The sequence below is a fragment of the Clinocottus analis genome, unplaced genomic scaffold (genome assembly GCF_023055335.1).
Source record: "Clinocottus analis isolate CAN_PGR_092001 unplaced genomic scaffold, fCliAna1.0.p SCAF_12, whole genome shotgun sequence".
In the NCBI taxonomy this organism is placed as follows: domain Eukaryota; kingdom Metazoa; phylum Chordata; class Actinopteri; order Perciformes; family Cottidae; genus Clinocottus; species Clinocottus analis.
Window position 1 is genome coordinate 1,376,944 of NW_027175843.1, and position 14,763 is coordinate 1,391,706.

General features: G+C 44.3%; 1 protein-coding gene across 1 annotated transcript; it reads left to right on the forward strand.

Annotated features, from left to right (window-relative positions):
* The first annotated feature begins 419 nt into the window (after nt 1–419).
* On the forward strand, nt 420–13,896 carry si:dkey-100n23.3 (sentrin-specific protease 7). The gene is made up of 23 exons (XM_068572877.1): nt 420–566; nt 1,303–1,391; nt 2,320–2,385; nt 2,474–2,580; nt 3,660–3,908; nt 4,594–4,718; nt 5,088–5,209; nt 5,813–6,143; nt 6,362–6,504; nt 7,016–7,138; nt 7,246–7,279; nt 8,026–8,244; nt 8,402–8,856; nt 9,190–9,317; nt 9,506–9,622; nt 9,721–9,837; nt 10,775–10,870; nt 10,953–11,134; nt 11,220–11,266; nt 11,393–11,436; nt 11,999–12,067; nt 12,159–12,309; nt 12,468–13,896. Exons 2-23 carry the CDS (start codon nt 1,335–1,337, stop codon nt 12,603–12,605), a joined length of 3,120 nt encoding a protein of 1,039 aa, XP_068428978.1. The 5' UTR covers nt 420–566; nt 1,303–1,334; the 3' UTR covers nt 12,606–13,896.
* The last annotated feature ends 867 nt before the right edge of the window (nt 13,897–14,763 follow it).

Consider the following 14,763-nt stretch of genomic DNA (forward strand, 5'->3'; position numbering starts at 1 on the left):
GTGCTATTGGCCTTGGCCTGCTGGCAGCTCTGGGTACTGCAGCAGGGCAGTACCTGGTTGTAACGGAGAGTGAATCTATTCATCTAAGATCTTGTATCTATAACTAAGTCAAACTTTGTATTTTTCATAAATAAAACAAATCCACATGCCAAAAGACGTGCAGCGGAGGTTAGAACAATTCTCCCGAAGAGCAACACACCTCCACCTAAAGAATAAAGATAAGCTGCAAAAGGCGTTAAAGCATCGGGTCGAGTTATTGCTTAGTGAAATTATAATATCTGGATGGCATAATCGATATATTGTTTTAACTTATATCAAAAGGGCGGGCTTCCGTCAGCGCCAGGGAACAAACCATAACCTCTTTGTCCATCTCGCAAAACACTTCCGGTGCTCACCGGATGTTGCTCTTGAGCATTGGGGCGCCTGCCTGTGCAGTCAGGGAATTGAGCCCAGCAAAATGTTTCTCTCCAGTGTTTGCAAGGTGCCGCTGGAAGCCTCGGCTTGGAAATAGTTGTGTCTATACTGCTTATGCTCCCTGTTGATACTGAGAGAAGCCCCGGCCTCGGGTAAGCTTGATCTCTGCTACGTTTAGCTCTAGCATCATAGACAATGTAGCCTAGCACTAGCAAGCTAGCCCAGTCGACTAATGCTAGCGCCATCAGATTAAAGTCTTCACTTTTGGTTGTGTGCCTTAAAATATTTAATAATGGCAACAGGTGGTCGTTGCGGTTGTCTGCATACGAATGACCGTGATAGGGGTGCCCTGTTTTAAACGGGCAACGTTAGCGTCACTGTGCTATTAATGTGCAACTATAATTGTAAAGTTAACTGTAAACTAGCGTTAGCGTATTTTATTTTACGTTATAAAGACGCACTCTGAACTCTTCCAGCGTAAGCAGGAGTTTAAACAAATTAGATATACATGCCAAGATAATATAAACAACATGCAACGTTAAATGTCAAAAACAGTGTGTAACGTTAGTATATGTATTTGTAGTTATATGCATGTGTATATGTGTGTGTGTGTGTGTGTTATGGTGGACATAAATTTACTTAAGTTTAAATAAATGCATGAATAAATACAGGAATAAATAAATAAACCAGGTTGCATTGAGTCTTAATATCTACAGAAAGGACATGTCTAGTTGAAGTTACTAGATTAAGCCACGTAGTTTGGATAAGACCATGTTGCTTCGCAAAAAGCCATATCTTGTATATTGCTAGAATGGATGACATGTTATGATGTGTGGTACAGTTTTAGGCATTCCTGTCCATCTATTCTTTTGTATGTTTTTCTTGCAGTGTTCTTGCTGTGTCTTACCAAATTGTGGACCATGATGGAGCGAAGAAGAGCCTTAACTATTCCATTTAATGTTGACAAGGATAACCGGGTATGTGTGACCCATGTTTTCACGACATGCATATTAACGTGTAAGCTTTTGGCAAGACGCTGAAGTGACGCTTCCTTTATAACTGCCATCATATTTACGTTCTTGTGTTGATCACGAGCTCGTTGTGAAAGAAAGTTAAACATGGGTTAAAGGGTTGTTCAATCATCTGCTTGTTTTGTGTGACCAACAAACCAAAGCCAAAAAAGGTTGCATTTACCGATAATGAGCAAATCCTTACAACTGGGAAGCTTCTAAAAAAAAAACCCACTACAAATGTAAATAAAATTAAAAAGCCCCACAGATTTGTTATTACACATTTCATGCCTGTCTTGGACATGTTTAAAAAAAAAAAAAAGAAATGTGTCATGTTGAGTCCACAAGTGCTGCTTCTCGGCCTTGTTTTGACGTTGCATGCATGCTTCAGTCGGTGCTCAGCGTCTCCTCCTCATCCCTCTGTGCGTGGCTGAGTGTAGACGCACCTCACAGTCATTTTTCCCCCTAAATGGGGGAGTTTTGAGGCGGCTGCGTCCAGCGATGTCTGGCTCCAAACCCACGTGTGATGCAGCCTGCAGCGGCTTCAGCTCTGCCCTTTTGCCCCGAGCCGCCCTCGGTGGGATACGCTCCAACATGATAAAAGGCATTCATTTTTAAGAAACCTGTTATTTTAAAGTATGGCTCTTTATATTTTAATTTTGTTGATTTAATTGGAATTGGTTTCCAAAAGGTTCAGTGTGTTTTGTGCGGTTTGTAATAAGGGTAAAAAAGGAACAACAAAATTGAAAAAAAGAGTACCTACCCAACAAACAAATAACAGATTAGTCAAATATTTGGGTCCAGCCGTAGTCTCAAGTCTCATTTGCTGTATGTTACATACTGTTTTGGCTTTTGCTTGTCAATGAATAGTGACTAACTGCCCTGTGAATTTTAGATGGAAAACCCACTCAAAATCTCTGTGCCGCGTCTTCCATCACAGTGTGGAAAGTTAGAAAGACAGGTACAACAATAACTTTGTTCTGTGTGTGTGGCCACATTGTCATTATGGATAATTCCTGAGACTCCCACCATTTCCTTCCCTTCAACAGGTTTCCTGGACTGCTTTTGCAGATTGCAAACGCAGACATCGTAGTTCACAGCAGAAGAATGGATCCAGGCTGTTTGATCACAACCTTGCCACATTGGAAATGACCAGGTGAGCAGACGGCAACAAGGTGATTGGGACAGACGGACTTATTCAGGCCGTTGGTTGCAGAATAAAATACTTTGTCATTGTTTGGCCTTGAAATTAAAACGAAAACAAAACTAAAACAAAATTAAAATGAAAACGAAACATTCAGTGTCTTGCTCAAGGACACGTTGACACTCTCTGGAGAGGCCAGAATCAGCCACAAACAAGCAGATTTGAACCCATTAATGAGACCGTGATAGATAGATAGATAGATAATTACTTTATTGATCCCCGAAGGGAAATTCATGGTCCAAGTATCTCAAGACATCACACAATATTATATATACATACGCACACTATTAAAAAAGATTGTCCAAAGAAAAATAAAACACAATTTGGTGATACAGAAGTAAAGATGACTTCTGCTTATTGTTTGGACATGGGAGTGTTCGTGGAGGGTGTCATCTAAATGTCAGCGTGTTGACTTCCTGTCAACAATCGGCTCTCTACTTCCCGGGCCGACAGAGAAGCGGCACATAGTTTTAATGGATGCCAACCTGCTAGATGCCACAAAATCCTTCCTTTGTTTTTGCAACTACATTATAGAAAGGCGGGAGGGCGAGCGCTCACGGTATGAAATGCAACAAATGTCCACAGCTGGAATCAAATAATCACAATAATGTGTTCTGCGCAGCGCTCCATGTCTTCTCTTCATGACTGTGTGTCTCATGTAGAGCACTTTGAAATGCTTCGTTCCTAAAAAGAGCTGCAAGAACAAGTAGGCTTGCCGTGCCTGTATAGTTCATTGCAGTTTCTTAAACTTTCACAAGATGGGGCTCTCGCCCTGAACATTACAATAATATAGTCTTATTAAAATGATACACAGCGGTGCTGCTTTATTTTCATTAAAAAAAAAAGAAACACCTTGCTTATGAGCAGCGTGACTCAGGCAGAGCTTATCACGGCTGCACACATGGCCTGTCTACGCCCCTCCCTCTGGATCTTCTGGTAAACATGAGGTCTGACCCGCTAAGTCAGGATTACTTGAATATCTCGCTCTAAGGAAGGTTGCAAATAACTGCTTCTGTGTTTTCATCCTGCAGCAGGAAGCCCTGTCTGATCCTGACCGATGTCCTGGAGACAGAGCTGGGCAAGGCGTACATCCAGAGGATAAAACGGAGTCGCGCTTTGGAAAATGGAGCGTCGAGCGCACAGAGGCAGAGCGGTCGATCCAGAGAGGAACGCGTGACCTGCAAGGACATGAGGTCCAGACGGAAGGAGGCCAAGAATGACGAGAACAAGAGCGTAACCCCGAAATGCAACCAGAAGACGAGCTCCTCGCCCGCTCATTGGTAGGAAGTCCCCGTTGAGGCAATAGTTTAGCATTTTAGGGAAATACGTTTCATATCTGTTCATCTTCCAAAAAATCTGAAGCTGCAGCGCGCTGCATTGTTAATGGGTCAAACAGCTCAACTTGCTCTGTCCAAAGGGAAACGTTTCCACCTGCCAGCAGCTCTGAAGCTCTCAAATGATCACGTTATGTCTTGTATGTTTTCATCTGTACGATCAGCAAGTTGCGGTAATGTTTCAGGCTTTTTCTCGACCGGAACCAATGACTTCTTGACTGTTTATTTCAGGTTTACTTTGGTATTTTTTCGACCACATTCTGTTTTGTGTTTGTGTCTCACTGACTAATAAGGACAGTTTCTGAAAGCGGTTCAGTGTTGAGGCAGACTGCAGCCGCTCAACGTCGCCTTTTAATGGACTTTGGCTTTGCCGCCTGAATCTTTGGCTCAGTTTTTTTCCTGGAAGAAAACGTGGTGCTTTTTATTTGAAATGATACCTAATGGAAAGCTTTCACTTCTGAGATTCTAGTTCGAATAAGTGTTTCTGCATTTAGTTTTGTCTTGGATCTTTTGTGATGAGGTGAATTCTTGTATATATGAAGCTTCTGGGACTAAGGTTGCACTACTTGTGTGTGCCTTTTGCTCAATAACGAGAATTTTGACACGTTCATTCTTTTCACACTTTCTTTAGGTCAAGACTCAAGAGAAGTTCTCTAAATGTCGACGATGACGTGAACATAGAAGAAAACAAAGACATTGAAGAGGTGATAATAGGAAAGGACAACGGAGACAACTTCAAATTCGCTGAAGTTGTAGGTGTGTAAACGTGAAGGCATTCAGACTGCTGCTGCTCTTCATGACCATTGTCTTTCACTATGATCTCACTATGATCTTCAAATGTTGAAGCTTTAACTTGATCCCGGCTCAGAGAGCACCGTGCTTACTTTTTCCTGCTTTTCCCTGACTCCTATGTCGTTTTTAAGGGTTCTTCCAATAGAAACTGTTTATTGATACTACTGGCCTGTGTCCAGAGTACATAACAGATGTCATAGTCCTTTAAAATAAAACGCTCCATCGCTTGCTCAGCTTTTCTCTTTCTAGTTCCTCGTTATCGTAGTTGCAGTCAGAGCTGCCTGTGTGTATTTTAATCTGATAGGTTGATTAGTGTTTATTGGTCTCATACAGATTGCGGGTTGTCGGTGAGCTGGGAGCCCGCCATGCATACAGGAAGTTGTGATGAGTTCCCCCCGGCCAGCATCAAGGACCGGTTGAGTGATCCAGAAGAAGAGGAGGAACAGCACAGTCTGGTGAGGACGGTGCAGAGGACGCTCTGTGCAGCCAGGGAGTGAACTTCACTCAAACAGTTCCACAAAAGTCTTACAATAGACGACCAGACGTGCACCTCATTAAGTTCGAGACATTGCATATCTTCATATCTTTAATAAGCCTGTGAGTCCATTTTAGTTCCTGGTAACATTTCCTTCAGAATCTGATTCATTTATTGGCCAAACGTTGCACGTACAAGGAATTGGACTCGGTGAAAGGTCCATAAAAATAAACACGAACAGAGTCTAAAAATACATATACAATGACACTCGACCACAACTCTGACGGACGGACGGACGGACGGATGGATGGATGGAAAGTTGTAGTAGCACTCAACACTTTACAGACACCAAATGGAATAAACTACATGCATAAAATAGTAATTAAGTTTAAGCAGAGTGTGCAAAATGCAAAGTATGTGTAGTGTATATGAAGTGTAAATCATAAATGTGAATGTGTACAGAGAAAATGAGTCCAGAGGATGTGTCCAGAGATGATTTGTTGTGTGGTCTAAAGTGGTACCTCTTGGTCTCTTGCGATCACTGACTCATGTGCGGCGCTGCCTTCTTGTGTTGTCTCCCCAGAAGAGGAAAAGGAAGGATGCAGGGTCCCAGTGCAATGGGACCGGCACGCCCAAGCGCCACCGCGAGAGCGTGCTTCGCCTCACCGGAGAAGACAGAAGAGATGGAGGACGGGCGCCGACGCGGGTTTGCCTGGAAGAAAGCGGAGAAGCCGCGGATCTGGAGAGCCAGGACCGGTCCATTGTGCAGTTCACGGTGGGAGCGGAGGATCCAGCGGAGGTCCTGGTCCCGACCGTCGGTCCTGAATTGGCGGACGGAGACTCTCCTCGTACCCCTGGGAGAAGTCCATCGTCTAACCCGGACAACACAACTATCACCAGCCCCTGTGAACCAAGTGAGTACAACACAGCCGGAGGAGCTCTGCAGTTTGAAATGATCCGTGGAGAAGCTCAGTTTACGGTGGCTCAGGCGCTTTGAAGGTTGTTTGAGCCTTTTGATCCGTTCATAAACAAATCATCTGAGCTCCTGCCAGCTGTTTTGTTTGAAACTGGCTTCTTGAAGAACGGGCATTAGCTTATCAAATTGATTCCTTCTCTTCTTTTTTCTTCTCAGTTGTGCTTTCCAGCGACGACGAGGAGAGTGGCGACCCGGCAGCCAATGCACTCGTCACTTTGGAGGCCGCAGTAACCCAGGGACAATCCCTGCAGGAAGCTGTGGCCAAACCGCAAGAAGCTTCTGATATCGGGGACATTCAGGTCGGCAGAATGTGCTTCTGCAGTGTGATTATTACGCTGAGAGCGTGTGTCTGACTCAATAAGAGATGGATCTCTAATCATTATCAGGGCATCTATAACTATCTTGATTCAAATGCCTCTATCTTTGAAGGACAGCGCCCCCGAGCGAGTTCCCTAACTTCCCTTCTTCAGCAAACTTATCTTTTCTCTTTATTCAGAGTTTCTTAAATCATTTTGTAACCTCCATTCCCTCTCAGGCTAACAAGACATTAATGAGAGGAATGTTTTTATAACAGATATTAAAAGTGTCAGTATGCGTTGCTGTCATCACGGTGTCATTCTTGTTCTTACCACCAGGTAGCGCCAAAGTAAGGACGTTCTCAAAACGTGCACTTCGTGGCGTTAACATGAATAGTTTGAACCAGCTCGACAACACAGCTCCATTTCGTTGTAGTTTTGGGAGTTATTGTTCTATAATTGTGTATTTCTGTTTGCAGCCTGTTCTTCAACCTGAGTGTGTTTGTGTGTGCAGGTGTTGCGTGTCATTGTGGACCTTCCTGGTCCAGTGGAAATGTCTTCCATCCCCACGATGGACTACTCCTTCTCCACGCTGCACTGTGGAGGTTACCAAGGGAAAGCCAACGGCGACATCATGGTAAACTGTACAAACTACACCGACTCAGCGTTTTGCTCATCACGTTCAGTCTTCACGTCACATTGCAGAGCGTACGGCGTGACACCGTTTTAATGCTTCTTTCACAGATATCAGACGAACAAATCATCATCCCACTGACAGGTAATGTTGTTAACTGTCATTTAAAATGTAGATAGAAAGTACACTGAAGTAAAATCCCAGTGTTTGTAGAGGAGCTGTGCCCTTTGGTCCGGCTTATTTAAACTACTTGTTTTGGTCTCGCTGTCTGCACACCATCCATCCGCAGCTTACTGGTCTATTTCAGATTCTAAAGTGTGTGTGTGTGTGTGTGTGTGTGTTCCTGGATTAGACCCTCAAGTCGCTAGTGCACTTTCACCTTCTGAGCCTGTGAAATCTCCCCTTCAGGGACCGAAGGTGGTAATTTCTTGAGATTTGACGTTGTGGCTGCGTGGTGTGTAAAACATACGGGTGTTAAATACAAAAGGTGACATCATAGTTTTGTGAAATCATTTTTGAATGAATTACTTTAAGCCTTCAGGATGTTTCACAAGGACTTACAGGATGGAGGAGCGATGCAGCGATTAGAGCGTAGAAACATTATATTCTATGATTTTAAAAACGTAGGATTCACACTAACTGATAGGAACGCTCTAAAGCTGTGGCATGATGGGAACATCGACAGAGAGAAGCTTCAATCCGGTAGAAGATGTGAGAGTCTTTCTTTGGTTGTGAAGTTGATGTAAAGTATTTACTGCTGTTGCAGCGGGAACTGTTCGGCGTGTCCTTGTTTTTGTGTGTGTGATGCGTTCTTTTTTTTAGAAAGACTTCATTATTTGACACCAACAACATGAGCTGCCAAACTGAGCTCAGCACCTCTTTCTCTCCAGACTCTGATGAAGAGGTGGACGTGGTCATAACCTTGGATCGTAGAGACCTGAGGAGGTACAGTGTTTGGGAACAGCAGGAACTGGAGGACCGGGAGCTTCACTTTAAGGACGACGAGGATCCTTACCCTGTTGCCATCCTTCTGTTTTGTGTGTCAGAAAGCGCTGCAGCTGCTGCACAGCGAGAACTGCTGAAGCTGAGCGTGAAACGAGGCGGAAACGGTGAGACGCTCGCAGAGCTCAGACGCTTAAATCTTATTGGATGCATGGAGCATTTAGGTTGCAATTGCGCTGTATTGTTTGCTGTGTCAGATTATTTCTAATGGAAATCTTGCACGGTGCATGATAATGTGATGTTTTCTTTGTTTTATTGGAACAGACAAGGTGAGCCCCTTCATTCTGCTGACGCTGAGTCACCCCGTGGAGGGGATGGAGGGGGCGTTGTTACGCTCCCTCCTGGACATCGACTGTCTCAACAGTCTGACGCATGAAAAATCCTCCCGCAACGCCGACGAAGTCAGCTGTTTGGAGGACTTCCACTCTCCCGTTCTTTCTCTGGATGACAGCGTAGAGCTGATCAGAAGAACCGGACTGGACTCTCACCTGTTGTCTCTGCTCGGCCTGGAGGCCACCGACTCCAACCTCGACTCGGACCAGGAGGGTTCACATTGTGACACGGACGGCAACGTCACGCCTCGCATCCGGCTGGAGGTTGAGTCACGGGAGGAGGCCGAGCTGGAGACGGAGACGGAGACGGAGACAGAACAAGACGCCGGGACACAACTCAAACCAGAGGAGGAGCACAAGGAGCAGGAGCTCCAACATCGGCCTGAGGTAACAAAGGCCTTCAAAACAAAGCAGCATCGACCTCAAGCCTATTATTCCTCATAGTAGACAGTTAAATCTGAGTTGTTTTGTTATATTTGATCATTTATAGAATCCCAAAATAGTTATATTACAAGAACAAAAAGCAAAAATGAGATGAAAGTCCTAAACAAAAGAAGCATTATAACTGTTTGTTCATCTCCTGTCAATCATTTTGTCCATCAGATGTATTTTCTGTGTCCTTGTGAGGCTGCAGACCCTCTGGGTTGGTCACCACTTGTTCACACTGTTAAATGATTACAGAGTACATGTCGCTCCTATGATATGAATTTCCTCCCACAGGTAAAAAAGGCGGAGCCCACTCCTGTGTACACACTGTGCCATCGCAGAACCAAAGGATCCTACTCCGTGTCCCTGTGCAAACCGCTCTACAGCATGACGAAATTTAAACATCAAGGCCTGGCTCGCAGGCAAGTAACCGACATCATCACGTTTGCAGCTTCTCATGCATCCGGACCAATCTAACGTACCAGATTAATGCATCCCTAACAAATATATTCTCATCATGACACTTTACCAACCGCTGAAAATGATTTGGATTCACCTGTAAGGTCGCTCTGTGCATCAGTCATCACTCCTCTCCTCCTCCTCTGGATAGGTTGATCCAGTTCCCCCCCCCTCCGTTGAAGGGAGGGATAACCGTCACAATGGAGGACCTGCGCTGCCTCGACACCGGCCACTTCCTCAACGATGTCATCATCGACTTTTACCTCAAGTGAGTGACACACTGACATGTGTTTTTGTTCCTCACGAGACTGTTGGAAAGAGGGATCCCCCTTCTGACCCGACCCTGTCCATGTGTTTCTCAACCAGGTACGTCCTCCTGAACGCCTCGGCTGCGCTGGCCGAGCGCACGCACATCTTCAGCAGCTTCTTCTACAAGCAGCTGACGCGGCGGGACAACGCCAGTGAAGGCGTCACCAATGACTCGTGCGTAGAGCTGCCGAGATATTGAACCTTTTCTGTTGAGACTTTTCATATGTAATGGGTCTGCACTGGTACCTGAAATTTACTTTAGTTATTACCAAATTACAACAAGGCATCAAGCTGCATCGCAACATTTTTATTGTACTGGATGTTACCACATACTGATGTCAACGACCTTTTTAACTACTTTAAAACAAATAAACGCTACCGTTCATACGTTTGGGGTCACCAAGACACATTTTCTGTTTCACATGAAGGTTCTCTTTTTCTTTTGAGAATTAAAAAAAGGAACCCACAAATGTGATGCTCCAGATCCTCAACCAGCTCAAAGGAAGAACAGTTTTATAGCTTTTCTCACCAGCAGGAATGTTTTCAGCTGTGTGACATCATCACAAGTGTTTTCAAGGGTTTTCTATCATCATTAGTAAACACATTGTACCATGAGAACACTGGTAGCTGCTGGAAATGGGCCTCTATACACCTCTGTAGATATTTCATTAAGAACCAGACGTTTCCACCTAGAAGAGTCTTTTACCACATTAACAATGTAGAGAGTGTATTTATGATTCATTTCATGTTATCTTCATTTACAATCAGTGCTTTTCTTTGAACAATAGGAACATTTCTAAGTGACCCCAGACTTTTGAACGGTAGTGGATATAAAGAAAGATGCTCCATGATTTCATAAGTTATCAGCTTAGTGAAGCCTTCAACGTCATGTTTGGAAGTTAAATGGTTGAATCACAATGCGACAATGAGACTCAAGAATGCCAACAACTCTAGTTTGATATCTTCAGAGCTGCAGACTCGGTATATATGCAGTCGGTACGGGAGAAACACGACACCTGGACCTCCCAGCGTTACTCTCAAGTGTCTCCAGATGTTTGCATGTGAATTAGTGTTAAAATATTTGTCTCCGTGTTGATTTGTTTCCCTCCAGCTGTCAGAGGCAGAGGCGACACCACCGAGTGAAGACATGGACGCGGCACGTGGACATCTTCAAAAAGGACTTCCTGTTTGTCCCGGTCAACCAGGAGTGAGTTGGATGCACCACGAGGATGTGTAACGTACCGAGTTCCTTCACAATGTGCGTCACGTTGCTCTGCTGTCCGTTTCAGGGCTCATTGGTATCTCGTCCTCATCTGCTTTCCCGGACTGGACGAGCCCAAGACCGAGACCTGGAGCGGTCCAAACGGCGAGCTGCTGGCGCTGCAGGCGGCTCGGGGGTCCGAAAGCCCGAAAGGCAACGCGGAGACGCCGCCTGCGTTAAGACACACGGACGGCTCGGACGCAGAGACGAGTAGGTTTTGAGAATACACCAAATAATGCAGGACGAGCCGTATTTGTTCATGTTGTGAGTTCATGGTTGTGTGTTTGTGTTGTAGAAAAGCCTCCAGAAGACTCCTCTAAAGACCCGTTGCCTGGTCCAGTGGTAAGAAACGATTCTGCTCTCTGCTCACGAGGAACAGTATAATATTGTTTTTGATCCCACAGACAAATGTTCAGCCGTTCCGTCTGTATTTGTTCCAAGTCTCCTCAGTCTTTCCTTTGTTTGTAGAACTGCACAGAGCAAACCTTCCAGAAGAAAACTGTGAGCAAGCGGTGAGTGAGCGGTTACACACAGCAAAATCATTCTGCTGCCGGATACACCACGACGACAACGCGGTGTCGCGTTTCATGAGGTTTTTCCCTCAGTTATTGTTTGCACAATTGTTAAACATGCAATGTTTCATGCAGGCTATATTGAATAATGTGGTTTCCTGCTGGCTTTAATGTATCTACAGAGCGCTGTAAATGGAAAATGTGTCAACGCTGCTGTTCTTCACAGACTCATACATAATAAAATACAGGTTTTAATGCTGCGGTTGAGTGTATGCTTGGGTTTGTATATGTTTATGCTTCCCATGTTCATGCCTATACACTAGTTTGTCTTTCAATGTAATGCACTTTGTTTGTTTGAAAAGGATTGTGCTGGTTTCTTTCAGACATATTTAGAGTCTGAACTGCGTCTTGGAGGTATATATACATGTGTGTGTATATATATATATATATATATTTTTAAACATATATATACAGTTACTACGTGGTCTTGGTGGTCTGCTCTCAGTTGCACACACTCTTCCCCGTAAACATCACATGACAGTCGGGCCTCTCTGTTCTGCAGGCCGTGTATTCTCATCATGGATTCCCTCAAACTTTCTCTTCACGAGCGCGTCTTCAAACTCTTACGGGAGTAAGTATGAGCCTTTAGGTCTGTCTGTCACATCGTGTGTGTGTATGTTTTTGTGTGCGTGGATGGAAGGTAATGTGCGTTTGTCCTGCAGGTACCTGCAGTCAGAGTGGGAGGTCCGTCGCGGCTCATCGAGGGATTTCAGTCCGGATCAGATGCAAAGCTCGCACTGCAAAGTTCCCCTTCAAGACAACAGCAGCGACTGCGGCCTCTACCTTCTGCAATACGTGGAGAGTTTTTTGAAGGTACCGGACTTCTCGGCGTCGCTTTCGCTCGGGCTCATGTAGTCCGACACACATTTACACGAAATATTGAATCGGCAACACCTTTTCTAAATCATCATGTTTTGATTAAAACGGTTTTAAGGCTTGTACTCCTAATGAAATATGTCGTCTGCTCTCAGGACCCCGTGGTGCACTTTGACCTCCCTCTACACCTACAACAATGGTTTCCACGGCAGCAGGTGCGAAGGAAACGAGACCAAATCCGAGATCTGGTACTTAACCTTCACCGAGCTCAAAACCGCGGTACTGACAGATAAGACGGATGAAGCGGCTCTGCTGCTCGGCACATCCCTCTCCTGTCGCCAGCATCCATCACCGCTCACGGTGAGCGCCGGACATTTCAGCGGGAATTAAAAGGATTCCCTTGACATGAGATGCCGTTGTTGTATTATACATTAACTCGAACAAAACATGTAAACCTCTAAATATCTTCGGCCCCTGAGAGTCAACATGAACGCAGCAGGTATTTTCAGATAAAGTAGTTTTACGCTAGATTGCATCTAGACATGGAAATGTTTCTACACCCCCTCCCCCATTACTTTTTACTGATTGTTTTTATGCTGCAAGATTTTTATTTTTAAGATTTGTATTTATTTTGTACGTAGGATCATAGCGAACGTGTCACGACAGGAAAGCCTGGTTTGTACAGCGAGTTTTACTTACTTTTCGTGACGTTTGTCGGGCATGTGAAGTCATGTGCGACTTCATGTTTAGTCCATCACGGGTTCTCTCATCTCATCCAACCTGTCCTGCAGAGCTCCTCCTTCACTGGAGGAACACAGGCCGAGTATAACACACACGTTTCATGTGCCAAAACTTTATTAGAAGATAACTTCGGGAACTGGAACCATGTCATTAACCTGCAGTTCCTTTTTGAATACATGGTTAAAGAAGAAAAAACCTCTTTCAGTCACTCAGTGCCTCCCTCCGTCATCATGTGAGCCTCCCAGTGCTCCATGGGAAGCGCGACCGTCTCCACCCGACCATCCTCATCCCCTCACCCCTCAGCTACCGGCAACAAATGAAGCTTTTGTATGCTTTTACATATTCTATTGACCCGTGACACTCTATTGAGCTCCACCGTGAACTCTAAAAGCCTCTCGGGACGCAGCGATGGGTCTTGATCGATCACCTTCGCCGGCACAGACTGGATGAATTAGACCAAATTGGGTTGTAAGACTTTCAATCCAGGCCACTGCTTATTGTTAGTTTGCATAAAGCGCATTATATATCATTGACCTATAAGACATTTTAATTATTTTTCGAAATACAGCTTTCATGAGGTTCAGGGGTGCACATTCATGAGCATGTGTCATGCTGTCAAACGTAAAAGCTACCACATGAAGACCTAAGAGACGTTGTCTGTCACTGCCGTTGCCTAAACTCTTCTCAGCAGAGTCTTGTGGTTGTTTCTCTCTGTTTGTTCAGGCGTTTGTTTCTCTTTTAACATTTTATTTGTTTCTGGCATTGTGTTGGATGAATGTACAGCAGTGGAGTCCAACATGTCTTTGTTTTCAATGGTATTATTAAAACCTGTAGATCTAATAACACTTGTTCGGTATATTTTTTTCTTCATCTGAAAGCATAAACCTTCTGGAGATAGTTGCATTAAACACAGCATGTTTTTTCTATGACAACGACAAATGAGAATATTTGAGTGAGACTCTTGACCTCTCGTCTCAGTTGGTAACAGGATCAAAGTTGGACAACTAAAAACATAACGGTCTTTTTACAGATTAGAAATTCTCTTTGTCTCCTGATCTGCAAACACTTTTTTCCCCTTTTTACTGTTAATATTGATCTTTTTGACCGGGGGAGCCAATGTTGTTCTTCTCGGACTCATTCGGATTCATCCTGAGAGGCCCGTCCATTACAATGCCAATATAATCTGTTCACAGGGTTACATGGTCGGATTAGATGCATTAATTGTCTCAGCGTGTCAGATCCGTCTCAGTCTGACTGAGTAATCCCTCTTCCCATCGCAGCCGTCAGGCGATTATGTCTACACTCAGTTTCCAATTTCTTATTTACACCACCGTTCAAAAGTTTGGGCTCACACAGACAAATGTTCGGTTTCTCCTCATGGAATATTCTTCATGTCGAAGAACAAGAACAGACTGGAGAGTTTCACGTGAAACTTCTCTTCTTCTGGACATTTTGAGAGTTTAATGAACCCACAAATGTGAAGCTCCAGATCCTCATCTATCTTAAAGGAATGTATTTATGATTCATTTAATGTTACCTTCATTTAAAATCAGAGCTTTTCTTCGAAAAATAACAATATTTCTAAGTAACCACAAACCTTTGAGTGGTAGTACACTTGGCTGAAAGTAATAGTAATAGTCCTACAATAAACCTTAGCATGCATTAATTTGAGCCAGGTGTGCCTAATAAACTGCCAACTACGTGCATAAT

What these genes read in the sequence shown, in the direction of transcription:
- si:dkey-100n23.3 (XM_068572877.1), top strand. Translation starts at nt 1,335, where the DNA reads ATGATGGAGCGAAGAAGAGCCTTAACTATTCCATTTAATGTTGACAAG. An exon ending in ATGTTGACAAGGATAACCGG is followed by an intron (nt 1,392 to 2,319) that starts GTATGTGTGACC and finishes TGTGAATTTTAG; the next exon opens with ATGGAAAACCCACTCAAAAT. An exon ending in AAGAAAACTGTGAGCAAGCG is followed by an intron (nt 11,437 to 11,998) that starts GTGAGTGAGCGG and finishes TCTGTTCTGCAG; the next exon opens with GCCGTGTATTCTCATCATGG.